Here is a 27,137-nt window from a genome sequence, read left to right as displayed (position 1 = left end):
TTGTGAGAAAGGGCTTCCATCTAACCACCCTAACCTACAGCTCAGACATGTGAAGAATACGAGAGATTGTTGGCACCTGTAGAGAGTAATCAGTACTTGCCAAATATTCCTGCAGCTCCTTTATTGTTGCTGTTGGTCTCTTGGCAGCCTCCCTGGTAAGCTTTTATCTTGTGCTTTTGTACATTTTGGAGGGATGTCCTGTTCTTGGTGATGTCACTATGGTGCACCATTTCCCCCACTTGTTGATGATGGCTTTACTGTATTCCATTGTACATCTAATGTTTTGAAAAAAAAAAATTGTACCCCTCTCCTGATTGATACCTTGCAAGTGAGACCCTGTACTGGCTTTGTCAGCCCTTTGTGGACCACAGCTTCAGCAGTGGGATGATGTCCAGAAAATCCTACAGAAACAGCTGGTCTTTATTTGGGATTAATCAGTCTTATTTCATTGTTGACAGCTGTATGATAATTACTTTTGAACATGAGATTGAATGTGAGTGGTTCATTGTGAACACAGTCACACCCCCAATTATAAAAGTGTTTGCACACTTATGCAACCAGGTAACTCCACCCCCCCCCCCCCCCCCCCCTATATTTCCCTAAATGTTTCTGATTGTTTTCACTTAATTTTTATACATTGTAATTTCCCATTGAAGGTAGAAAAAGTTCTGACGATTTATCTTGGTTTAATTTTTTCATCACAAAACTTGCCATTTTAACAGGGGTGTGCAGACTTTTTATATCCACTGTACAGTCCCCTCAGAAACTATTGGGAAGGTGAGGCCAATTCAGTTTGTTTTGTGCTATACACCAAAGACATGATGGTTATGAGACAAGCGTTTAGGATTTCAACTTTTATTTCCTGGTATTTACATTTAGATGTGTTAAACAACATAAAACATAGAACCTTTTATATCAGACCACCCATTTTTTAGGTGAGCAAAAGTATAGGAACAGATAAGTCTTGAAGTAAGTTAAAGGAAATAACACTTTATATTTGTTTGCATATCCCTTGCACGCAATAACTGCATCAAGCCTGCGAATTGTTGGCTTCTTCTTTTGTGATGATTTTCCAGGCGTTTACCACAGTCTCTTTCACTTCTTGTTTGTTTTTGGGGGGTTTCTTCCTTCAGTCTCATGTTTAGGAGGTGAAATACATGCTCAACTGGGTTTAAGTCTGGTGATTGACTTGGCCAGTCTAAAACCTTCCACTTTCCCCCCTTTTTAAAGTCCTTTGTTGAGTTGGCAGTGTGTTTTGGATCATTGTCTTGCTGCATGATTCCATGAGTTCCTCCCGATTCATTTCTTTGTAAACTGGCAGACAAAATATTCCTGTAAACTTCTGAATTCATTCTGCTGCCACCTTCATGAGTTACATCAATAAAGATTAGTGAGCCTGTTCCAGAAGCAGCCATGAAAGCCCAAGCCATGACACTACCTCCACCATGCTTCACAGATGAGCTTTTATGTTTTGGATCATGAGCAGATCCTTTCTTTCCTTATCTTTTTTAACAACAAATGCAATCCTCACAGGTGAAACTGAAAGCTAAAACCAAGAATATATGTTCAGAGCTATTTACTGTTTAAACAATCAATCTAACCGGACACACCTGAGTAGAAAAACAAGCAATACCTGTCAGTCAGACGTTCTGACAGTTTATTTGCTCGGTACAAATTATGTGATCTGATACAAAATGTGGTTCGTTCTATGTTGTTCAACACATCCACATATGAATACCAGGAAATGAAAGCAGAAAATCTAAACTCTCGATCATATTCATCTTTTGATCTCAAACCCAAATATTTTCAGTCTACAGCAAAAAAATAAAACAAATGAACTGGCCTTGATGCTTCAATAGTTTGGGAGGGGACTGTAAGTCTGTTGGCATTTTAGGTCGGAATTTTTACACACACACACACACACACACACACACACACCTACACATAGCCTACACATGCACTCACACACACACACATACATACACATACACATACATACATACACACACACATAGTCTACACATGCACTCACACACACACACATACATACACATACATACATACACACACACATAGTCTACACATGCACTCACACACACACACATACATACACATACATACATACACACACACATAGTCTACACATACACACACACACACACACACACACACATTGCACACAGGAGGGACTACTCAAACCCGTCCACGCCTACTAGTCTCTCACAGCCCCTCTGTGGTGGTTTTTACTACTGAGCACCATCTGGAGGTCAAAGCTGATGTGGGTCATGTATGTGTGTGTGTATATCTGAGCACTGAGGCCAGCAGCACGCCGCTCTTTCCTCCTCCTTAGCTCATCATGGCGGACACCAGCAGTAACCACGTCCACGTTTTATTCTCCTTTTCCGTGTTCTCGCGCCCGTCTTCAGTGCCTCTGGGTTCCGGGTATGAAGTGCTCGTCCAGAAGTTTCTGTCCATTTACGGCCCACAGATCGACGTGCACCGCAAATTTCTCATTCAGGTGTTCTCGGAGGAATGGGGACAGTACGTGGACCTGCCCAAGGGATTCACCATCTCGGAGAAATGCAAGCTGCGATTAGTTCCTCTTCAGACGGATGTGAGGCGTTTTTCACCCATGCTGTTTTGTAAATGTGTGTTGTTGTTGTTGTAGTTGTTGTTTTTATTGTCGATGGTTTGTTTTTTGGGGTTGTGTGTCTGTGGTGTCGTGTCCCTGTGGTGTCGTGTCCGTGCTTGGCTTTCCGACATACCCGAAAATCATATAAAAGCTAAAATACTGCAGTGTGTTTAAAATACTGTGTTTTCATTCCGGCTGCTGTTAACACCATGCAGTGTGTTATTTACTGTCTCGACTAGTGTAACTTGTTGATTGCGGGTTTGGGGAAATGAACCTGATAAAGCTCGAGTCCTAAATGGCGTTATATACGCTTGTATACTGTAAGTGCACTGCATTTGGTGTAAAGTAACGTGTCCTACTGTGTACAGTAGTAAACACTGAGCATGTTTATGCCGCTGCAGTAGTTGTGACGCTATGGACAGTTTTGAACTAGTGATGTGTCGTTCATGAACGATTCGAATCTTTAATATGACTCGGGAACAGCGAGTTGTCTCAGAGAGTGAGTCGTTCATGTTTGACCGCGCATGCGCTGTAAAATCCCCACAGGAAACAGAAATGATTAGTTCAGAAGTATATTCTCGAGTCTTCAGGTTCGAGCCGTTCGTTCTGCAGGTGACCGCCCCATAGGCAAGGCACCATGCAGTACTGGAAACAGTAATGATTAGTTCAGCTCTCAAGTCTTCAGGTTCGAGTCGTTTGTTCATTACGTCACATCCCCACTGCATTCAGCCATCACGTGATGGACGAACGACTCGAACCCGAGGACTCGAGAGGTGAATTAATAATTCATGTTTCCCGGGGAAGATACGTGACAAATGTGACGTGACAAAAGAAAGAACGACTTGGAACGGGAGGGGAGATGAACTAACAGACTGCATAGCCTGAAGACCCAGCTAAGCTGTTAATCAAATCATTTCTGTTTCTCAAAATTCAGCCTTGGTTGCATTAGCCTATAGTATATTTTATAGTTTAAGTACTAGATGTGTTGGGGAATTTAACATATAACATTTTAATTATATTCTGCTGAAATAAACAAAGTGACTCAAAAAAATGTCGTTCATTTTGCTGAACGAGATTCAAAGATCCAAGTCAGTAAAATAATCCGAACTTCCTGTCACTATTTTGAAGGGCGTTTTGTTTGCGTCATACTGATCGCAAAGTTGTGATGTCATTACATTATCATGCACCGTACACTCCTGGGCAAACAAAACAAAACAAAAAGAGGGCCAAGCCCCAAAATATTAAGGTTTTAATGGTCTTAACAACAAATCATTAGTCAGAAAATTAGCAAGAATGAAACAAATGGATTGAAGTAACTTAGCATTAGAGAGGTTTTCCCTTTGAGTTCTTGATATGTTTAAGCCTTGTGGGTAAACTTGGACAGCTTTTTATTTATTTTATTTTTTACTTTATTTGAATTTTGTACACCCACACATGTTAGTTTGAATTTTACATCAAACATTTGAATCATTATCATGATGTTGCCTTATATAAGTGAAGACTATATAATTGAATTTCCCTGTTTCTAACTTTTCCCCAAACTGTTCGAAGCAGCTACAGAAAACGAGTGAAATGGTGGCTCAGGAGGTCTCAGGAGTGCATTTGTTTAATTCTTGCTGAATTCTGACCAATAATTAGTTTTTAAGACCATTAAAAGCTTAATATTTTGACTAACCCCCAACACACACACACTCACTTTTTTCATGCAGGAATGTAGTATGGAAGCAAAAAAAAAAGGGGCCGTAAAGATTGGAATCTTGAAAACCAGTGAATTCTTAATATTATGTAAACCAGATTGAAATACATTACATCGTAAACCACACATCTGTAAACTGCAACTGAATTATTCAATCTGAATTTGTGAATGCTGAAAAAAAAAAGGACTGTTGTCTCGTCCAGGATGTGTTCCCATCTCAGTGTTCCCAAGATGAGCTCCAGAGTCACCACGACCCTGAACCGTTAGTTACTGCAGATCTCGGAACATGCTTGAATCTGAAACTCAAATAAAACTCAAGGAGGTTTATTCAGAACAAACGAATACAGATGTGTGGTTTCCACAGTAATGTTTCGGCGCTTTTAATGCAATGCAGTGGCTTTTTACTTTCAAATCGTTGTCTCTTTTTATTTGCATTCCATACATTTGAAGCACTAGCTTACAAACATAAATACATTTTTTCAATGGGATCAAAACATTTCTTTATGCACTCATAGAAAAAAAACATTCAGAAATGGTTTTCTGGAAGATAAATGATTTTAGTTGTTTTCTAAAGCGGCTCTACTTGTAATCTTTTGTGAAAAGGAAACCTGTGTTATAGGGTTTATACTTTATGGGTTTCTTCCGAGGGATAAAATAGAGTGCTAGACTGAATCTTTCCTCTTCTTCTTTTATTTTTATTTTTTGAATGTACAGCCTGATAGACTGATCAAGAACTTCCTAAAACAACTGACCGTTTTCTAGTAGTAATTCCCATTGGACAGACAATCACTTGACGTAAACAAGCTTGTTTGCATCGTGCAAGCCAAAGATGATGTAATAGTGAACATGCAAATTGGGACATGTAATCCTTAGAGACGTCCATCTTTTTCATTACATCTGTTTCTATGCAAATAGTCCATGCATGAAAGGAAGGAACATGTCTAAAAAATAAACCCAAACTGTTAGATGTACTGAAGTAGCAATCATCTAGTATTTTCAGATGAACTCAAAGCAAGGTGCTTTTTGTTTACTGGGTTATATCCTGTACTCTTTCAGTCTGGCTTAAGTCATAGCTTTGTGTTAATCCTTCAAGTGCACTTAACAGATTGTCTTAAAATGACCTTATTCATTAGATCTACACCACAGTTTCTTATTCAGCTTTAGAAAACTAAACCTTGTTTCTAAGACTGATCAACCTTTTTTTTTTTTTTTTTTTTTTTTTTTTTTTTTTTTTTTTTTTTAAACTGCTTAAAGCAGATCAGGTTTATTGCATCTCTGAATGATACAGTAGGGATGGAATTTGGAGTTGATTGCGCTCCTATACTTTGGTAATAAGTGAGATGGAAAAGAAAGTATAGAAAATTGTGCACTTTATCAGGTAGAAACAGCACTTAAGATGAGTTGTTTGTTCTTCCTTTACTATAGATCACTACACTGGGCAACCTTTCTCCAGCCTCCACCATTTTCTTCTGCTGCGACATGCAGGAACGATTCAGGCCTGCCATCAAGTACTTTGGTGACATCATCAGCGTAGGCCAGAGACTGGTAAAGATTTATCTCTGTCTTTCCATAGCTATAAGTTTTTAACTGTTCTGCAGTTTTCTGGCATATTTAATGTATTATAAATGTCACTGACATTGTGCAGACTTGACTTTTTACAGAGACAGTAAGGACAGGCGAGGAGTGTTTCTGCTCTTCAAATATGTCTTGTTATTGGACATTTTTATTGCCTTGATGCACTTGTGTGACCTTCATTCACCGAGAGTTTATCACCGTGTTTGACTCAGTGTGAGATTGTTTGTATATATTTCTTTTTCCAATTTTCCTGAAGATCTGGAGTTTTGTCTTCATTCAGTTATAAATTAAGGTCATGCCAGTTGGTAAAATACAGGCTTAACAACATTGATATATTCAATTTCAAATAGGAGCATTTTCGCATAATTTCATTAGACATATCTGGTTTCTTTATTGATTTCACAGATATGTACCTATTGTAATTATTAATGAGTCACTGATGATTAAAGTGCACCATCTGTGCCCTCATCCTTCATATCCACAAATAGTTTACGTGCCTGAGCTGCCAGACTGGCACAGCAGAGAGGAGCGAAGAGGAAGATGACAAGGTTTGGAAAAGTCAAAAAAGATTAAAAGGCAATCTTCAGTAAACAAGTCTTTTAAAAAATATTTATTGACTTGTGCACCATTTTGGTTTAAAAAAATAAGTAAATAATAAAAAAAAAAAATAAATACTCATCTAGACCAAAAAAGTATGGATAGTCTGTTAATAATATAGACTTAGGACATTATAGTTCCAAATTCTTGTTTTTAGATATTTTCATGATAATGATATTTTAAGAATGTAAAAAAACCCTGACAAAAAAACTAGACATGGAAATTTAATAATGTTAAAAAAAAATACTAAACATGGAAACTTAAGTGTCTCACAAGTTATTGATTTAACTTTTTTTTTTTTTTAAATAAGGAAATAGAAGAACCATTTAAATGACTTCCAATGTGGAAATTCATTTTTAAAATTTGCAAAATGTCCCAAAATTCTCTACAAAATGTCTTCCAAAATTTTCATACCTGGTTTATATTAAGAATTCCTTTCACAAAAGAAGAACGTATTGAAATCATTCTCAGGGCTGGATCGGGAATCTGCCGCAAGGTTGCGATAGACTTTAACAGGAAACATGGCAAACACATCACACACGAACAACACTGTCGCCAAACTTACTAACAAATTCGAAAAGACTGGAAGTGTTGCGGACCAACTGACCACTGACGAAGGCACAACCGACGTGGTGTTGGCAAACACAGTCCCCTATGTATGAAGACCTTTAGAACACCCTGTATTATCTGTATTATAGACATTATGTTAAAGGTCCCTGTCACATTGCTTGTTGTCGCTGCACCTACACTTGAGTACACAAGCGTATAAGTATAAGGAGGATTCACAAGCATGTAAAGAAGTGAAAATCAGAAAGATAGCTTGGTTCAATAAGACATCGTGTAACTGCATACAGGGTTTCTAGGAGGTTAATATTGTGCTTTAGCTCCAGGGTGCTCGTATTTTGGGGATCCCTGTCATCGTGTCCGAGCAGTACCCTAAAGGCCTGGGGAGCACTGTACAGGAGATGGATCTGGCCGGTGCAAAGTTGGTCTTCCCTAAAACTAAGTTCTCCATGGTGCTACCGGAGGTGGAAGCTGTGCTGGCTGAGACTCCAGGAGCACGAAGCATTGTGCTTTTCGGAGTGGAGGTTAGTGACACTAATGATTTTCATGCTCTGTTTCTCTCTCACTGAACCTGATCTGTTTTATTAGCCAGTTTCACATCTAAGGACTTTAAGATGAAGAGAAACACGAGGAAATGATTTTACTACTGTTTTATCATTTGATGTACAATGTGCTGTATGTGGATTATCTACATTTTGGACATTGTATTAAGCATTGTAATAACAAAATATGCAGAATACAGCATATGCAGAGATTATCATAATTAATAAATGTCTGATGATGATATTATTATTATTATTATTATTATTATTATTATTATTATTATTATTAATAATATTAAGCGTTCATTGTTTATCCCTGTATATTATTATATTCTCAGTTCAACAGAAATATTTGAATGTTTATGTAAGTAAAATCCATGTACTGAAATTATTATTATTTTTTATTCTCAAAGGGTTTATTTGATTGTATTGTCCTGTAGAAACTGCCATCTAGTTTAGAGCAGTTTTGCATTTCACTATGATAATATGCAAAAATGTAAACATTTATGTTTTGTTTTTATTTGTTAATAGACAGTAATAACTGCTTGCCAGTCACTGTAAATAAAGCCTAATCTTGTGTCTATAGACTCATGTGTGCATCCAGCAGACAGCGCTGGACCTGATTGGGAAGGGGTTTGAGGTGCACATTGTAGCAGACGCAACCTCCTCCAGAAGCATGATGGACAGAATGTTTGCACTAGAGGTAATACGAATATACATATGAAAAATATGTAAGACTAGTATGAATCTATGCCACATTCATAATTTTACAGTTTTATAACACGTGTATACATTACCAGTCAACACGTGACTGTTTGACAGTAGCTCTCCCGGCCATACACACAGCACATATATCAATGATGTAAACAATTGGCAGCAAACAACAAAGACATCAGTAAATTGTGGCAGCGAAGTAAATACAATAAATATCTATAATAAATAAATGTACAGTAATGTGTATTACAAAAATCTATGTATAAAAGAATTTAATGCACTGTAAAAGTAGGAAAAGTAAAAAAGGGTGCATCAGGTGCTTAGTGATCTGAATGGTTCTGTATTGAAGACCTTTAAGACACTCGTCCATGAATGAGCTTGCTGACCTTTGAGAAGAATCTGTCTCTGGTTGTTTTGACACTCAGTGATTTGTAGCATCTGCCGGAAGGAAGACGTTCAGATGTGGAGTGTACAGGATGTAAGATGCCAGTGATGATTTCGATTGCCTGTTTCCTGATTCTGGAACATTACAGGCAATAATCATTTATGCAGTCCTGACAATCTTCTGTAGCCTGATTCAGTCCTGATGGGTGGCTGAGCCAGACTAGACAGTGATGGATATACAGAAGTCAGACTTGTGTGTGTCGTTCTTTAATTGTCACAGGAAGTACATCCTCTGAAGTGCCTATTTTGAGACGGACACTATATTAGTCTTCATGTCCTGCCTGATAGTGGTTCCCCGGAACCTAAACGATTCTTCGGTTAACATAGTGATGTTTAAAATAATAATTGGTTGGTTGGTGCTGTGGAATTCTTTCGCCATTGTTTTTAAGTGTGTTCAGCTCCAGTTTGCTATGACCTCACCGGAGGGTTAGCCCTTCTGTATGCATACTCGTTGTCATCAGTAATTCAATACTCTCAGACATAAGAGATAAGTCAGGTTTCATTATTTGCACCTAAAAATAAAAGAGCAGGAGCTTCTTTATTCATTCACCAGCTTCTATCTATTTTCATTGTTATGTTAATGAGAAATCCAAAGTAAAATACACTGGGGGGGAAAAAAAGTTAATTGAATTTATTTAATTGAAATTTGTGTACATCGGTTCTACGAGAATTAAATGAGTTGCACTAAGACCATTAGTTTTTGTACAGCAACATGATTTGAGCAGGTATTTTCACAGCCCGGGAATAAAACCAAGGTCTGTGCAGTCATCCACGCTCAGGATCAAACCCAGGACCTTGGCATTATGAGGCTGTGATGTTAACCAGTATGCTATCATATCATACATGAGTTAACCAGCTTAATTTAAAGATCTAGTCATTTCTTCCTGTCCAACATCCTCACCTGCTTATGTAACATAACTGGATCACATTAATACTTAGTGAATTGAGTGATAATACTCATTCCACATCATTCAAACTAGTAGATTAGATACTTGTTTAAACTTGGTTACTGTCCATAGTTATAGTTTTATGTAAACTATACATAACAGTGTCACTCAAATGTGACCAACCACATATTCCCTTTCTTCAGTGCAGTGGAGACAGCAAATGTTGGACTCAACTTCCCAGAATTCAGTGCAGCGATATGACACATGAGTTCTGGCAGAGACTCTGCTATGAGATAACAAGAACAAGGTGTTGTTTGTGGTGAAATTTAGCATGAAAGTTGAAGCTTTGGAAGCTGATCTGTTTGAGCAGAGTGTACAGATGAGGAGAGACTAAAGGATTAAAGCACTGCTGCATTGCTCTCTTTATGAAGCAAGGGCTGATTACTACCGGCAACACTGTCAACAGGTAGTTGAATATCATTGTGGGTAATCTAGAAGTTTAACCTCAGAATCTGTCCATCCATCCATTTTCCATACCGCCTATCCTACACAGGATCGCGGGGAGTCTATCCCAGGGAACTCTGGGTACAAGGCGGGGGACACCCTGGATAGGTGCCAACTCATCGCAGGGCACAATTGCACACAAGCACACACGCACACTATGCATGATGGCAAAATGCCAGTCAGCCTTTGGACTTGGGGAGGAAACTGGAGTACCTGGGGGAAACCCCCAAAGCACGGGGAGAACATGCAAGCTCCACGCATACATGGAAGAGGAGGGATTCAAACCCCCAACCCCAGAGGTGAAAGGCAAAAGTGCTGACTCCTAAGCCACTGTGCCCTCCCCGAGAGTCTTATTACAAAATAAATCTAGGACACCATCGAAGCCATTGATCACATGTTAATTGTAAAGGTTAATATACAAGTGTTCAGGGTGAATTTTTTCCTTTAATGCACAGAGAGCAGTCAATGATGGGACTGTAGTGGTTTTAGCATCTTATAGTCTCAGCATGTGCAGTAATTGAGGCTGTAGACTTCACAATTTGTAATCTAATCACCGAATCTGTTCCACTATACATGACTGTGGCAGAAATATCGCCTCCACTATTCTTCAGAAACTACCGTATCTTTGACTTTCTCATTTCCCGAGCACTCTGGTCAAGGATAATCTTGTCATTCTTGTATAAATGTAGTTTTACCCTGCAAGCAGTTGGCAGGACATTGTATCCCGGACACTTGGTTGTTGTTTATTATATTCCGTCCTCTAAAGTTTTCAGAGCAGACTTTTTTGTTTATTGGGATTTGTGACGCGTCTTGGCCGACGTCATAAATCTTTTGGGCTGCTGCATTAGGGCTTGCCGTCCAAAAACAGCATTCTGTAATACGAATCTTCTATAATATATTTGCTGCCAGGTTGGCACTACTGAGCTTGGCAGTGATCAATACTTGAGGTTCTTGCCAGGGATCTTGGCTATTTCTCTGAGTTTTATCACCATAATGAATGTGAGCGTTACATCTGATGTAATTTCACTGCGGTAGAAATGCAGCCTTATTGGGAAACATAAGTTTCACTTATTGGTTTCTTTTGATATCTTTAGAGTAATAAAGTGTTCATGGTATTTTGAGTGCTATTTGTATTTGGAACAATATTGATTTTAATCTCGCTGAAATTCCTTTTTCTGTGAAATAAAAATAATAAACCAAGCCTTAAGGCTGGGTTAAGACTAGAAAAAACAAAAAAAAAACACCCACACTCTGTTTTCAATGCTCACAAAGCATTTATTTTGATTAAAACCATCATTGCCTGAAGTTGTATTTATGATTTATGAGAACACCACTCTGTTTGGCTAATAAAAGCTGCTCTGTCTCTCAGCGGCTCGCACGTACCGGCATCATCATCACCACCAGCGAGTCTATCCTCCTGCAACTCGTGGCAGATAAAGAGCATCCGAAGTTCAAAGAAATCCAGAACATCATTAAGGCCAGTGCTCCTGAGTCAGGCCTGCTCTCCAAAGTCTGAGTGGCGTGAGGCACTAAACTTGCCTCCACTGTTAGCTTCATTTAATTTCTTTTAGAGATTTTGCAGAAATGCTTCAGCTGTGATGGATGTTTTCACTTTCAAGTTGTAGACTTGCCTCATGTATTTGAAATCGTTCCAAACTGTAGTGTTTGTAGACAGTGGTGGATTACTCAGCATTTACTCTTAGATGTGCCGTGCAACCAAACTGGTTAGTCCTACATACTTATTCACTGTTTAATGGATTTCTTGCTTCGTGAACTGAACAAAATCTACAAAACTGACACAGCGAGTTCAATGAATGAGTTTATTTAGTGTATCGTTGTGCTGTTGGACATGTGGACACCACTGCAAGAGTGAATGTAGCATAGCCACTCTGACAACCATAACAGCCTGGAAGTATGCCTGTACTTTCTGTTCAAGTCTCTAACTGTTTTCTTTCTGATCTTTTAAGAACCACCTGAATTCCTGTACCTTCAAAATACCTTAAATTAAATGTGTATGGAAAATGGGGTAACCATTGAGATTTAGCTTTAATACACAGTAATCCAACACTGTTTATAAATAAATGTGCAGTAGAAGGTCACATGCGTTAGACTAACTTCGGTGACTGAACAGAAGGTCTAATTAGGAGATTAATGAGCCCCTGGAGAATGAGGACTTGTGCTGCTTTAGTGTCTGTACTGAATTATTAACTTCTAATATGTTTAGTACTACAGTCTGCTCTGAAAATATTGGAAGGCCAATTCTATTGTTTTCGTTGTACACTGAAGACATTTGGGTTTGAGATCAAAAAATGAATATGAGACGATGGATTAGAATTTCAGTTTTCATTTCCTGCTCTTTGCATCTAGATGTATTAAACAGCTTAGAACATGACACCTTTTGTGGAACATGTGACTGATAGGTGTTTCTTGCTGCCCAGGCATGCCCTGTTAAATTTATTGTTTCAAGAATGAATAGCTCTAAAGGTCTACTCTTGAATTGACCCCTAGATCAGGTTTAGCCTTTGAAGACTGCATTTGTTGTTAAAAAGGATTAGACCAACATGAAGACCGGAGAGCTGTCTATGGGAGAAAAGCAATCCATTTTGAAGCTGAGAAAAGATGGGAAATCTCTCCGAGCCACTGCACGCCGGTGTACAAACAACCAGACGTCCATATAGATGTAAATATCAGGAAATGAAAGCTGAGATTCTGATCTATCGTCTTGTATTCATCTTCTGATCCCAGATGTCTTCAATGTATAGCGAAAACAATCGAATTGGCCTTGCTGTTCCAATACTTTCAGAGGAGACTGAATGTTTCTGTGGCATTTTGCGTGAATAGGGCTATAAACAAAGTGGTCAAAATGTATGTTCTGTGTATCTCTCACCAAAATGTAATCATTTAACCTGCTTTTTTTTTTTCCTCTTTTCTTGAAAACATTGTTACTGACATGTTCTAGATTTTGCTTTATATCGAGGTCTACTTTCGCAATGTGTCATTATGGTATCAAGATCCTTTAAGAGAGGCATGTTGGAGTGTTAGTACTAAATGTGGACTACCTCTCATATCATCAAACTTCAGTATGTTACAAGTTATTGTAATTAACATCCTTATAAAGTGTGAATATTAATATGGTAGGAATGGCACTTAATTATTAACAACGTTAAAACAAGACTCTGGGAATGGGTGTCGGTGTAAGGTGTTGTGTACACTCTTAATTTTTATCTTTAATTTGATGCGGAAAGTTACCCTGTATAGTGGAATATATTTTATATTTAACATATGTATGTTGTGTTTTTTTTGTTTATTCTTTACTTTTGTTGTTAGTGTTGTTTTTGTTGCTGGTCTGTGCTGTGTATCTGAAATAGTTCTTGTGTATTTATCCCACCCCACCCCCCATTTTACATGTTTTCTGCCCAAATCCTTATAAAATGCGCACTCAACGCATTGCCCCTTAAGTCTGTAAAGGTTTGGCGTGTGTGTGTGTGTGTGTGTCTTTACGCTTTCGCATTCTTTTTGTTTGCATGTTAGATCTGTTAATGTCTGGATACCCCTAAGCTTTTTATTTCAGTGGAAATCTCATTATCTTGTGTACCGAAACATGCACACAGACAGACTTCTGTAAGTTGTAGGAAGATTGTGGTGTTGTTGTTGTTGTTGTTGTTGTTTTTAATGTAACAAAATATCTGGGAGCTTCAGCAGATTTGATTTTCACACTGTGTGAGTGAACCCAAAGGAAATATACTGTAGCCAGAGCTACTGATTAGATTTTTCGCATATGTATTGCAGAACTATGATTTACTGCATACATATTGTTTTTTATTTTATTTTATCTAGGACAACTGCTTTGTAGAGTACAAAAAAAGAGAATTCTTTGTAATAAGAAGTGCTCAAACATGGAGATTACCTGGTACAGTACGACCTTTATTTTTCTAAGTTAACAGATGATTAGGAATCCAAGGAGTGCTGTTTCAATACTGTTTTCATAATTATTGCTCGATAAACAACTTAGAAAATTATATTTATTGCTGTTTTCTTTGCTTATAAATGTCATGCAGTATCTCATTAACATGTGGTAATGTGTATAGTAGTGAAGTGCAGATGAATTATTATGTAAATGAACGATGAATAAGTAACACACTTCCATGACTGGCTAAATGAAGGCTTGTGTTTCGAATTCCTGATTAAGACGAGCTTTAAATGATTTTCTCAAACAACCTCTAGCATTTCCCTGCTTTCGATAAACAAGATTTTAGTTCAGATCAAATACTTTTGTATTATCTTTGCTGTAGCTAATCCTGAACTGTCTGTATTTCGGATTCTAAAAATATTTTTGCAGTATTTTTGCATATACTTAAGCATATCCAGTTTCAGTGTGTGAGAAGGACAAATATATACAGTGCCTATATATATATATATATATATATATATATATATATATATATATATATATATATATATATATATATATATATATATATATATATATATATATATATATATATATATATACACATATATATATATATATATATATATATATATATATATATATATATATATACACACATATATATATATATATATATATATATATATATATATATACACATATATATATATATATATATATATATATATATATATATATATATATATATATATATATACACACACATATATATATATATATATATATATATATATATATATATATATATATATATATATATATATATATATATATATGTGTGTATATATATATATATATGTGTGTATATATATATATATATATATATATATATACACACATATATATATATATATATATATATATATATATATATATATATATATATATATGTGTGTATATATGTGTGTATATATATATATATATGTGTGTATATATATATATATATATATATATATATATACACACACATATATATATATATATATATATATATATATATATATATATATATATATATATATATATATATATATATATATATATATATATATATATATATATATATATATATATATATATATATATATATATATATACATATATATATACATACATACACGTACAAACCGGTCCAAACGAATTGTACTTCTCGCAGGTAGCCTACTTGATGTGGCAAAATACTTGTGCACTTTGTTCGCATTAATGTATATGAGCACAGTGATTTTTGTAACGGCTGAAGGAAAGTATGTAATAAATGTTTATATTCACTGTATTAAGTCTCGAAAAATCTAGTTTTGTTTTATACGGTATTAAATAGTTTAAAAACAAACAGCAACTGAGTAAAGGATAGCATTGAGAGGGTCAGAGGAAAGAAAGAAAGAAAGAAAGAAAGAAAAAGAAATACAGTGTACAGGTGCATCTCAAAAAATTTGAATAGCATGGAAAAGTTGTTTTTTTTCCATAATTTAATTCAAAAAGTGGAACTTTAATATATTGTAGATTCATTACACATAAAGTGAAATATTTGAAGCCTTTTTTTGTTGTTGTTTCTCAAAATATTAAAATAAAGAATTTGTAATACAGAAATGTTGACCCGAGAAGAGCTCTAATCAGCTGATTAACTCAAAACACCTTCAAAGGTTTCCTGAGCCTTTAATCTCTCGGTCTGTTTCAGTACACACAACCACAATCATGGGGAAGATTACAGTAAATTTTGCATTTCATTTGGAAATCAACGTCCCAGAGTCTGGAGGAAGAGTGGAGAGGAACAGAATCCAAGTTGCTTGAAGTCCAGTGTGAAGTTTCCACAGTCAGTGATGATTTGGGGTGCCATGTCATCTTCTGGTGTTGGTCCACTGTGTTTTCTCAAGTCGAGACTCAATGCAGCGTCTACCAGGAGATTTTAGAGTAGGGCTGCAACTAGCGATTATTTTCATAATCAATTAGTTGGCAGATTATTATTATTATTATTATTATTATTATTATTATTATATATAATCGGAGGGAGGTGGAGAGGCAAACTTTCAGTACCATTTTTTTCATTTATTTAAAATAAAATCCACAAACTGAGTCTTACAAATATAAAGACTAAAACTTTACTCAACTGTTTGTCCAATTATATATAAGACTGAAAAGAACCCAATACAGACTGATACACACCAGAATATATATTATTCATTTAGGACTGTAGTTTATTCTGTGCATATATATATATATATATATATATATATATATATATATATATATATATATATATATATATATATAACAACCTAAATACTTTATCTCATATATGTGTGTGTGTGTATGTATGTATATATGTATGTTACATTTTGTTGTTGGTGTGACATTTAATTTGACTCTGAATTATCTTTTGTTTGTTTTATCCATCAATGCAACACTTAAACTTGTCTACCACTCATAGGTTTTTGCAAATTATCATTTCATTTGTAAATGAATTTAAAATAAATCCATCAATGAACGATCGTCAGCTCCGCTAACATATTTGTGAATGCATGCGAATAACCAAATTGATTAATTTTAAAACATCTCATTTGAATATATTTTGATACATTTAACAAATAAAATAATATTATTTAAACATTTTAAAAACCTTTTTAATTACACGACTGACCGCTAGGGGTCTGCGGACCCCGGTTGAGAAACACTGCACTAGATGGTAGAGTACGTAATGCATAGTGTAAGTGTATAGTACATCATTTGGGACACAACTTTAGTATTTACTCTCCGAAGTGTGTTTTCGTAGCAGAGGTAACGTAATGAGTAAACGTACCGCGCGCAGACGAACTAATCGATAATGAGATTCGTTGACAACGATTTTCATAATCAATTATTATCGATTTTATCGATTAGTTGTTGCAGCTCTATTTTAGAGCACTTCATGCTTCCATCTGCTCACAAGCTTTATGGAGATGCTGATTTCCTTTTACAGCAGGATTTGGCACCTGCCCACAGTGCCAAAACTACTAGTAACTGGTTTGCTGACCATGGTATTACTGTGCTTGATTGGCCAGCCAACTCGCCTGACCTGAACCCCATAGAGAATCTATGAGAGATACCAGACCCAACAATACAGACGAGCTGAAGGCCGCTATCAAAGCAACCTGGGCTTCCAGAACACCTCAGCAGTGCCACAGGCTGATTGCCTCCATGCAACGCTGCACTGATGCGGTAATTCGTGCAAAAGGATTAAAGTCCCGACCAAGTATTAAGTGCATAAATTAACATACTTTTCAGAAGGTCAACATTTCTGTATTACAAATTCTTTATTGTAATATTTTAAGATTATGGATTTTTTTATTTCCGTGACCTGTAAGCCGTCATCAAGATTAAAACAAAAGAAGGCTTGAAATATTTCACTTTATGTGTAATGAATCTAGAATATATGAAAGTTCCACTTTTTGAATTAAATTATGGAAAAAAAAACAACTTTTCCACAATATTCTAATATTTTGAGATGCACCTCTATAGCCACTAGCAGTGAGTGTTCATGAATTATGATTACATGAAGAGTGAAATGAAAGATTCGATTAATAAACTGACAGAGGAGCAGTGTGAGAGTCACGATCCACAGCAAACGCTGCCATCATTGCAGATTACATACACGCGAAGGGATTGTGCTGATCATTTATTATCTGCTCTGTGAGAACTTGTATACCGCAGTTAAAAGTAGCCATGAAAAGGTGATAAGACAAAAGACACTGCAAAAAGAAGATCTACAATGAACTTCTTAACAACATTGGCTGAAAATACAAAAACTCCAATTGCTTCTACCGTCACTACAAGCTGAAAACTAGGTAATCATTGCAGCATAAATAAGCTCTCGAATACTTTCTAGGACAATTTATATAGGACAAACTTTAAAAAACAAACACTTATTAAACTTTTATTAATTTGGCAACCCGTTTTATTTGAAATGACTTATGTGAGACAGACTGCAATCCAAGCATACAGATATTTTATACTGTAAAATCTGAATAAATAAATAATAATGGTACCAGATTTTAGTATTAATATTATACACCAAGCAACATATAAATAAAAAGCAAAAAAACAAAACAAAATAAAAAAAAACAGTAATGGGATTTTTTTAAACTGTTTAAAAACCATCTGAACTTTATCAGGTGAATATGAGCATCATCTGGGCGTGGCCTAATATTCTAATTAGCATATTTGTTTGACAGCTCTCTGTTCCAAGACTTACAGTTTGCAGTGTCATTGAAGTAAAACAGTGAGGAACAGAAAAAGTGCTAATTAAACACACACGCGCGCGCACACACACACACAAACACACATGCGCACACACACTATTTTTGTTTTATTACACTATAGTTTCATCTTCTGTTTCAGAAGAATTATTTTGTTCATTACTATTGCATAGTATTTGTATTCATTCGTGAATGATGGTGACTCTTGGATTTATTTATACACATAACTGCTTTGTCACTAGCATAGAGCCACATTCTGATTCAGATTCAGATTCAGGAAGAACTTGTTGACTTTCTGATGTAGATTAGCATGGATAAACAGCACAGTCATTATCAAACATCACAAAGAACTGCAACATAATTACACTGCAAGAAGTATCAGCTGGTTCTGTGTATGTGTGAGAAAAAGATAAATAACACACCCCAAGCTGTCTTTGTCCTTGTCATTGTGATGGACACTGCGATGGAAGATAATAACTGCACACAAGCAGTGATATAGTCCTCACCTGCAGTCTTTCACATTTATATTCGTATAATGATAAGGCCCCTGACAGACTGAATCATTATCATTCATTTCAAGATGACGTTCACGTCTAAACATTTTGCATATTTATCAAATTTCATTGCCAACTGAAATGCTGAGACATTGGATCAGATAAAGATCTAAGTCTAGGTTATTTAGATAAATCTTAATAATGAATTTTAATCAGTGAGTTAGAAGTCTAAATTATTTATATTTTTCTTGCATAAACATCCAGAATTCTATTAGACTAAAACCTATAGCTCACCCAGTCACCATCATTATAGCTGCTCCTTTTTTTTGTGATAGGTCCACATTTGTGTCTTTTCCCCAGAGCAAATGCAAGGTGTAGTATTTTTAAGACTTTCCATTTAAGGTTAATCTAATCTCCTTTTTCCCCCCATTTTATTATTTTTTATAATACAATGCTTTACAATAAAATAGCAGACATTATAACCAATAAGTAACTTGTAATAAATGTATGTACATTGTGTCAGGTTTGCACATGGTTTCTGGTCACTTGGTGGTGCTATTATTCCTTATAGTGTCACTACTGTATATTGTGTTTCTTTAAATAATGCCTTGAGCAAACTCTTGTTTAAACTCATGCAATATTTACATAACACAATAGCGAATCCTCAATCAGGCCTAACAGTAATAACAGTCCTAAGAGCAATAAAATAAACAGTAATAGCTTGTGCTTACAGACAGAAGACATTGCTAATCTGCTGAACCATGGGGTAAATTAAAAGTCTGTCTTCTTGCTTTCATTTTCGAAATCAGTTTTTTTTATGTGTCACTACAATTGGCACAGTGATAACGATCACAACTGCGCAAACTGACAGAATGACTGAAGTCAGTATTCTGCATATTTTGTTCCTTTTAAGTTCTGCTTCCTTCTTTTTCAGCAGGGAGTCAAAGCCTGGGGTGTAGAGATCCTCCAGCCAAAAATTCAATTTCCTAGGATCTTCCTATGAGACAAGAGAAATCATCAGGCGTGGGCACGTTCTAAAGAAGTATTCTGCAATATTGAACACAACTGTTACACAGAGCATGTTTTAATAATTCTAAACAGATGGGTCAATCTAGTTACTACTAGGTACAGAGGATGGCTCATATGGCACCAAAATTTCATTCATTCGTTCATTCATTCATCTTCAGTAATCACATTACCCTGCTAGTCCATCACTAGGCACTACGCATGCACACACACACACACACACACACACACACACACACACACACACACACACACACACACACACACACACATACACATTCACAAATAGGGGCAGTTGCGAGCCACCAATCCACCTGCCAGTATGTTTTGAGAGAACCCAGAGGAAACCCAGGAGAACATGTGAACATGTTACCTGAAGTCAGGATCAAACTGGGGACCCTGGAGGTGTGAGGTGGCAATGCTACCTGCTTTACCACCATGCCCCTCTGTATCTTCAATTTTTACTCATACACAGTAAATCATCTACATAGCTGGGGAATTTAGTTTTGTTGAGTCAGTTGCTTTGACTTGAGATATTAAGACTAGTTAAATGTTAAAAAGTGGTATGATTAATTGTTCTCACTCCAAAATTTCCCATTATTATCCCTTAAACTCTTGGGTTAATATTCAGATAGACCTCCTAAATCAGTATTCAGTAATGACATTCAGTAATCGATTCAGTAGTTGAATCAGAAGTAGTATTGATTCAGAAGTTGATTCCGTAATTACTATAAATAATTTAGTGAACTTAATTTAATAATTAAGTAGTTATGTAGTTATGAGAGTCTGTGTGTACTGTAAATGGTATCCTGTGATGGACTGGCACCCCATCCAGTGTTTCCGAGATTGGCTCCAGAGTGGGCGATGCTAGTCTGGATCCATGGATGGTTCCCAGATGGTTTAAGGGTGTAATATGTAATATCTCACTATACATCTGAATAACTGTGACTTAATTCTGATATACTAATTTCAACTGCACTAATACTGTATATTTCTGTATTGGTTGAGTGTTATGCTATACAATGTTCTGACATTTATACTTGTGAGAATAACTATGTGAGTAGACAATTGATAATTACAAATATTAGTTTTCATCTATCTCTTATTCAGTACTATTTTTTGAGTGACAATACAAGTAATACCAGTCTGTACCTGATAACTGGCTAGGTTGCCATGCAAAGAATGTCGGTCATAGTCCTCAATGGTCCAGGATGGTTTATATCTCTGGTTCTCCTCCATGTCAACAGTCCTTAGGTCTACATAGAGTGGGTTTTGCTTGATCTTTGGTTTCAGAGTGAGTGGTGTGATGTGTTGTTCCAGTTCATTGTCTCTGAAGTCAGGCCTGCCCTCTGGTGATGATGGTCTTTCTGCCTCCTTCTTTACTCTATGCTCTCCCTGAAGGAAGAATAGAGAATGGACCTTAAGCATGAAGCCAATGAATATGTCAAAAATATACTTGTGTTGAATAGATAATGATGACAATGGATGATGGTAATGAATATGATGAATAATATATGCACTACAAACAAGAATGGATGATCCCTCAAATATTAATAATGATAATAAAAGCATTAATAATAATCCAGCAATATGCATAGAGACTGACTGAAATTCCAGACTGAACCTTGATTGTTTTACCATGGATAAAGTTTATACATAGGAAACAGAATATGCCCTTTCATTAAATGCTCAAATATGAATATGACACAGCACCAATGGGTGGATTTGTGTAAAAACAGATTTCATATCAGAATAGTGAGAAGCATGCTGTAAAACCCCACATTATTTATGCGCATAAAATTGAGATCACTGGAAAAACTAATTTCGGTACAAAGACTAGTGGAAAATAAAACATAGGAACAAAGACTAATGGGAAAATACAGTGTAAGCAACACAATAAGAAGAAAAATTTTATTTAGGTACAAAGAGTAGTGGAAAATAAAATTTAGGTAACAAAGACTAGTGAAAAAAATCAAAATGTAGGTACAAAGACGAGTAGAAGAACATATTTTTGGTAATGAACACCAGTGGAAAAATAACATTTAGGTGCAAAGACAAAAGACTGAGTCCTGCAAATGTTAAACAGGCTCATATATACATCTAGGTATATTTTAAACATAATCTTAAGGATATTTTAAATACTCTAAAAATATTCAAGAATGTCTGTTTTTTAAAATGGTCTATATATGTGTATAAATGTATATGGTTGTTTTTTCAGTAAACCTTTCTGACAAAAGTGTGACCAATGACTTTTCCAACAACTGTAAAAAATACAAATTAAAAATTAAATAAATAAATAAAATAAAATCATTTAAATTAACACAAATTTCACCATTATCCACCTCTGTACAATCAAGCCTTATGTTTTGCTCATGGTGCTAACGAGAGCTTCCATACCTGTGAGTATACTCTGTTATGCCACTGCCTCTGGCCAGACAGTGCTGCTCCTATCTGGAACATCCCGTGGGTGGCTGGTAGCATCCCTACATCAAGTTGGAGGAATTTCTCTGGGTGATTATTGTTGGGGAGAACAGTAATGTCCATGTTTATATCCCAGCTAACATGTACCTCTCTTGACTCAGGCTCATTGCACTCATTACTTATTAATTAAGAAGCAGGTGTCAGTGGCAGGTGTGTGTAACCCTATCTAACCCATGGCATGGTTTAAGGAACCCATGTGAGGGGAAAAGAGAAAACTCACACCTATAAGCTGTTGACTATATAACACAAACAGCACTCTATGCACATTTTCTCCCTTATTTCCAAACCATGGAGTCATTCAAACAAATATTAGTGGTTATATGAATGCCCAGAGAATGGCTAAGAGAGTTTGACTCTTAGCCCAGGATGTTTCTTGAGCATTATACGTAGCAATCATGGTACTGTTGTATCAGTAAAATGTACAGTATATCTCTCTATGTAATATTCTAAGAATATTACAATATTTTTTTCTAAAGTCAATATGAATCCCAACAATTGGTGTAAGCAATTTAAATTTCAGCTCCGTTAAAAAGTAAAACAAGGAAATGTTAACTATTTGAGTTAATTGGGTACTTGATGTCTGCTGGTTATACTTTCTTAAGGAGTCTCTAGCTATGCACACAATACATCTATACTTATTCTTGAACATCACTCTCTAACACAACTAATTCTGTTGATTGCTGAGATCAGTTATTTAAACTGAAGTGCCAAGGTCAGAGATTCTTACCACTAGAGGGCCTGGGTGATTTAGTTGACGTGCTATAGGTCAGAGAGTGACGTCACAAAAAAGTCTGCCTGGATGTCACATAAGACAGACAGGAAGGGAGAGTACGAGAATTGTTTAGCAGCATGTTGTATTCAGACCAGCTGTTCATCTCAATCATCCCCACAATAACTGGGACCTGCTAGCTTTCAAACATCCAGGGTTAAATTCCCCAGCATCAATCTGCCACTACTTTGAGCTTATAATAAACTCCTGAAAACCAATTTGGCTGATCCTAATTACATTCTGAGTGCTCATGCACTTAAGGTTGAAAATAAAATAAAAAACTGTTTTAAATGTTGATTATGATACCAAATTTCTGTCATATAGGTCTACATGCTAGAATTCACTAAGATATCAGCATTGTCACACTCCAAGCTTTCCACTCTAAATCTTCAGCTAATTACCTTCACAAGTTGTTTGTGTATGTAAGAGTAAATTAAGCACTAAATTCCGCAGTGCTGTAGCAAGTAAAGACTTCGGTTTCTCAGCCTCTTTCTCATCTCATGAAAATGATAATCTGGTTCTCTGGAAACACACTTTACCCTGGGACCCTGGGAAATCACTTCCACTATTCCTCCCACAGTGACGTCATGTTTCCAATCATTGAAATCTTGGGAATTGGTGTCTATAAACAGCATGTGGTACATCTTAGATTGTGAGAGAAGAGTACAGAGCTTTAACGGCTTCAGAAGGGAGGGAAAGCAAAAAAAATTTGTGGATCATTTGCAATTTGGAAATGCCAATCAGCCTAAAACGCATGTCTATGGCCTAGGCTAGGAAACTGGAGTACCCAGAGAGACCGCCTGACGCATTGGGAAAACAGACAAACTCCACGCACAAAAGTGGGATTCAAACCCCTAACCCTGGAAGTGCGAAGCAACAGTGCTAATCACTAAGGCACCATGCCCCACAGTATGTATAAAAAAAAATTATGGATTCTTTGAATGGTCTGTGGCTCTATCTTTCTAAAGGGGTTCCACATGAAACCTTTTCTAAAAGACAAACCCTCTGTTCCAAGATTATGCACAGAGCACTTGTTGAGAAATCAAACTGTTAGAACATCTTTATTATCTGGTAAGTGTTCGTTCAAAGGAAACACAACAGCAAGGCAATTAAAAAATCTCAAGCATTAATATTATTTAGTCAAATAATAAGTAAGCTGAAATAACTGGCAACAGTCTTCCATCTTGTGTTTTGTCATCTGGTAGCTGGTCAGACAAAGAAGGAATTTTTCAGCGTTCAAGAAACCCTATGTTCAATTTGGTCTTACACAGTACACCTTAAAGGCAAACTGAAAAGCCTTTGTACAGAGGGTGGAGGTTACTAAACGTGTTAGAAGGGGGAAATTTGAGACAAAATTCTCGAATTGTTTGGGAGTTCAAATACATGTATACTCTCAAGCTGGACAAAAGAAGCTCTCATGAAACTCTGTCGCCCAAACGCACTTCAATCCCTGAAGTACAGGAAACGAGGGCGTGGCTCAAAAGGCGTCAGGTAAAACCTGACAGGAAATAAAAGAAGCTCTTTCTTTCTTTTCGGTCATTCATATATCGTGTTCACTCTTCTTTACATCATTTGTCATAACATAACACCACCCTGTGTGCGAGAAAGGCGCTATATGGATGATTATTCTTCTCTGTGTAACCAAATGACACCGCTAAAGCGTTAGCACGACGGCATATATGATGTAGTGCGCTCCATGAGATTTCCCTGAAGCTGCCCGTTATTTTTGGGAGGACGCTCCGCCCATTGACAGGCGAGCGGAGAGAGAGAGAGAGAGAGAGAGAGAGAAACAGAAAGAGAGAAAACTCGCTTTACTTTCACAGCCGGGCTCATGTTCAAGCTGCTGCAGTCGGACGAAGCTGACGGAAAAGTGTCGAAGTCGGAAAAACCGAGCGAAGTTATTTAGCTTGCTAAATAGTAAACAACATGGCGAGGACGCAGTAGCGTAGGTAGCAGAATCAGACTGCTGTAGTCATTTAACTAACTAGAGGTGAAGTGTGAAACTGCCTTGAATATATATATATATATTTCTCTCTCCAAGGGAGCTTTGAGATCATCACTATGGCAGTTGAGAAGTCTTCGGGGAAAGGAAAAAAAGCGTGGAGTTCGTAAGAAACGGCAACCTTTCTGGAAACAGAAGCGTGATTGTCTGCTGAGACGATGAAGAGTTTACACTGCGTTGGTTGTCATTGTAACGGATTGGACAAGTCTCTGTGTCGAGCAGGACACTTCACGTTAACGGAGGGATTGCCTCTAAGGAACTACACTATTATGTTAATATAATAGAAACGTCCCCCAGAAGGGAAGTGTTGGCCGGCTGGAGTTAAGGGACACTCGCTGGTTTTGCTCCGTCTTGAGTCTTGAGGATGTCCGGACGCGTGAAAGGTCGCATTTATGTGCTTGAGGTCGTACAGTACTTAAACACACTGTGTTATTGCATTGCAGTGCTCCCCGGGTATTTCACTCAATCCAGCAAACCTTTAGTATCTGTTTCCTCTTAAATGATCACCTGTGCTGATCTGATCATGGCATTGAGGTCTAGAAAAGCGTGGACGAATGTTATGGTCGGGCTTTTGCTCGGGTTCACTGCAGCATCCTGGCTCCTGGTGCCCCGGGTCACTGAGCTCAAAAAGACCTCCATGTGCTCACCGTACAGTCTGGGTAAAGTTTCCGAAATAGTAAGAACGCCCATAACAAGCGACGCCTGGCCCGACAGCCAGCGCAAAGCATCTTCCAGAAGCTACGAAGAGGAGGATGAGGACCAAAGCGTGGACAAGCCAAGCCATGGACGACCCATTCCCCATCCCAGACACTTCCTCTACGTTGGAGTCATGACTGCCAAAAAGTATCTGGACTCAAGAGCAGTGGCCGTGTATAAGACATGGGCGCCGAGCGTCCCAGGAAAGGTGGAGTTCTTCTCGAGCCACGGCTCGGACTCCGTGCCACTTCCTTTCCCGCTGCCGGTGGTCTCGCTGCCAGGCGTTGACGATTCGTATCCACCACAGAAGAAGTCCTTCATGATGTTGAAGTACATGCACGATCACTACCTGGACAAATACGAGTGGTTCATGAGGGCGGACGATGACGTCTACATCCGAGGTGAAGAAGCCAGACGGGGGTTCTGGGAAGTGGTCTGCCCTGTGCTTTTAGTGCCAAGTGTGCAATTACGGAATGGCAGCTTCCTTTCCAAGCCTTTTAATGAATGGTCAAGCCTTGAAATATGTCCAGCTGCTGCCAGGGGTACAGGCGATATATTTCACTATTTCCTGTCGAGTGAAGTGTAAATCTTAGTGTGAGCTATTGGAAATCCATGAAAGACTGCACAGATGATTAAGGGAGGCTAAGCGGAATGTACAAGTCTCATCTTTCAGGCAAATTTCTGACATGAAACCAATTGGTGTTTCGTTCACGCAGTGCGATAAAAGGCAGCATTACTTTGATGATTATTGCACATATACAGCCACGAATGTCTCGGTTAAAATACTTTCTTTTGGATTTATGTTCACCGTAATGTTTTGTAAAAAAGACATTCAACTACATCACCAGTATATTATAGACTAATCTCATTGTGCGATTTTATACAGCTTTGGGAGGAGCTGTTCCTTGTGCATTCGTTTAATTGAATTGGTTCAAGCATAAAGTTTCCGGCGTAATTATGTAGTTATTTGTCATATTTGCACGAATGAACCGTGACCTACAAAACAATGAAGTAGGCTGATTCCTGTGGTGACTTCGAGAAAAATGCCGTGTATTAGATAGAAGAGGTTCATTTGGGTTTCTCATTACGTCTGTCTTTATATAGTACGAGAATATATTTCTGTGAACATGTCTAATCAGTGATGATTTTATTCTTCATATCGATATTGATACTTTTACTGTAGTAAATAGAAGTGCTCTGTGTCATGGGCAGTGAGAGTTGTGGTGATTTGTTTCTTAATTTAAGAAGATTTGTGCTAATCCTTTTTGCTTGTGAGTGTGATTTAACCTACTTTAACCTTTTCGTCCTCATG

The 27,137-nt window shown here is 37.0% G+C and overlaps 3 protein-coding genes across 4 annotated transcripts in view; 2 read left to right on the top strand and 1 right to left on the bottom strand.

Moving 5' to 3' along the window:
* Positions 1 to 2,227: 2,227 nt before the first annotated feature.
* On the top strand, positions 2,228 to 14,174 carry isoc1 (isochorismatase domain containing 1). Its single transcript, XM_017489884.3, has 5 exons — positions 2,228 to 2,614; positions 5,754 to 5,873; positions 7,385 to 7,588; positions 8,193 to 8,309; positions 11,525 to 14,174. The coding sequence occupies exons 1-5, from the start codon at positions 2,357 to 2,359 to the stop codon at positions 11,669 to 11,671; spliced, it is 846 nt and encodes a 281-aa protein (XP_017345373.1). The 5' UTR covers positions 2,228 to 2,356; the 3' UTR covers positions 11,672 to 14,174.
* Positions 14,175 to 19,169: 4,995 nt separating this feature from the next.
* Positions 19,170 to 22,512, bottom strand: minar2 (membrane integral NOTCH2 associated receptor 2). Its single transcript, XM_017488484.3, has 3 exons — positions 22,275 to 22,512; positions 21,030 to 21,272; positions 19,170 to 19,848 (listed from the first exon to the last, which is right to left on the bottom strand). The coding sequence occupies exons 1-3, from the start codon at positions 22,419 to 22,421 to the stop codon at positions 19,657 to 19,659; spliced, it is 582 nt and encodes a 193-aa protein (XP_017343973.1). The 5' UTR covers positions 22,422 to 22,512; the 3' UTR covers positions 19,170 to 19,656.
* Positions 22,513 to 24,655: 2,143 nt separating this feature from the next.
* Positions 24,656 to 27,137, top strand: part of chsy3 (chondroitin sulfate synthase 3) — a 51,280-nt gene continuing 48,798 nt past the window's right edge. Inside the window, exons 1-2 of one of the 2 annotated variants that reach the window (XM_053686980.1) lie at positions 24,656 to 25,076; positions 25,169 to 26,226. In XM_053686980.1, the coding sequence (XP_053542955.1) occupies positions 25,629 to 26,226 (598 nt within the window). In that variant the 5' untranslated portion in view covers positions 24,656 to 25,076; positions 25,169 to 25,628. Of the gene's footprint in view, positions 26,227 to 27,137 lie in introns of both variants that reach the window. The other variant, XM_017490022.3, reaches the window with a different exon arrangement.

The sequence above is a fragment of the Ictalurus punctatus genome, chromosome 16, assembly GCF_001660625.3.
Source record: "Ictalurus punctatus breed USDA103 chromosome 16, Coco_2.0, whole genome shotgun sequence".
Classification (NCBI taxonomy): domain Eukaryota; kingdom Metazoa; phylum Chordata; class Actinopteri; order Siluriformes; family Ictaluridae; genus Ictalurus; species Ictalurus punctatus.
The sequence above is the reverse complement of the archived record's forward strand: the minus strand, read 5'-3'. Positions and strand labels throughout refer to the sequence as shown.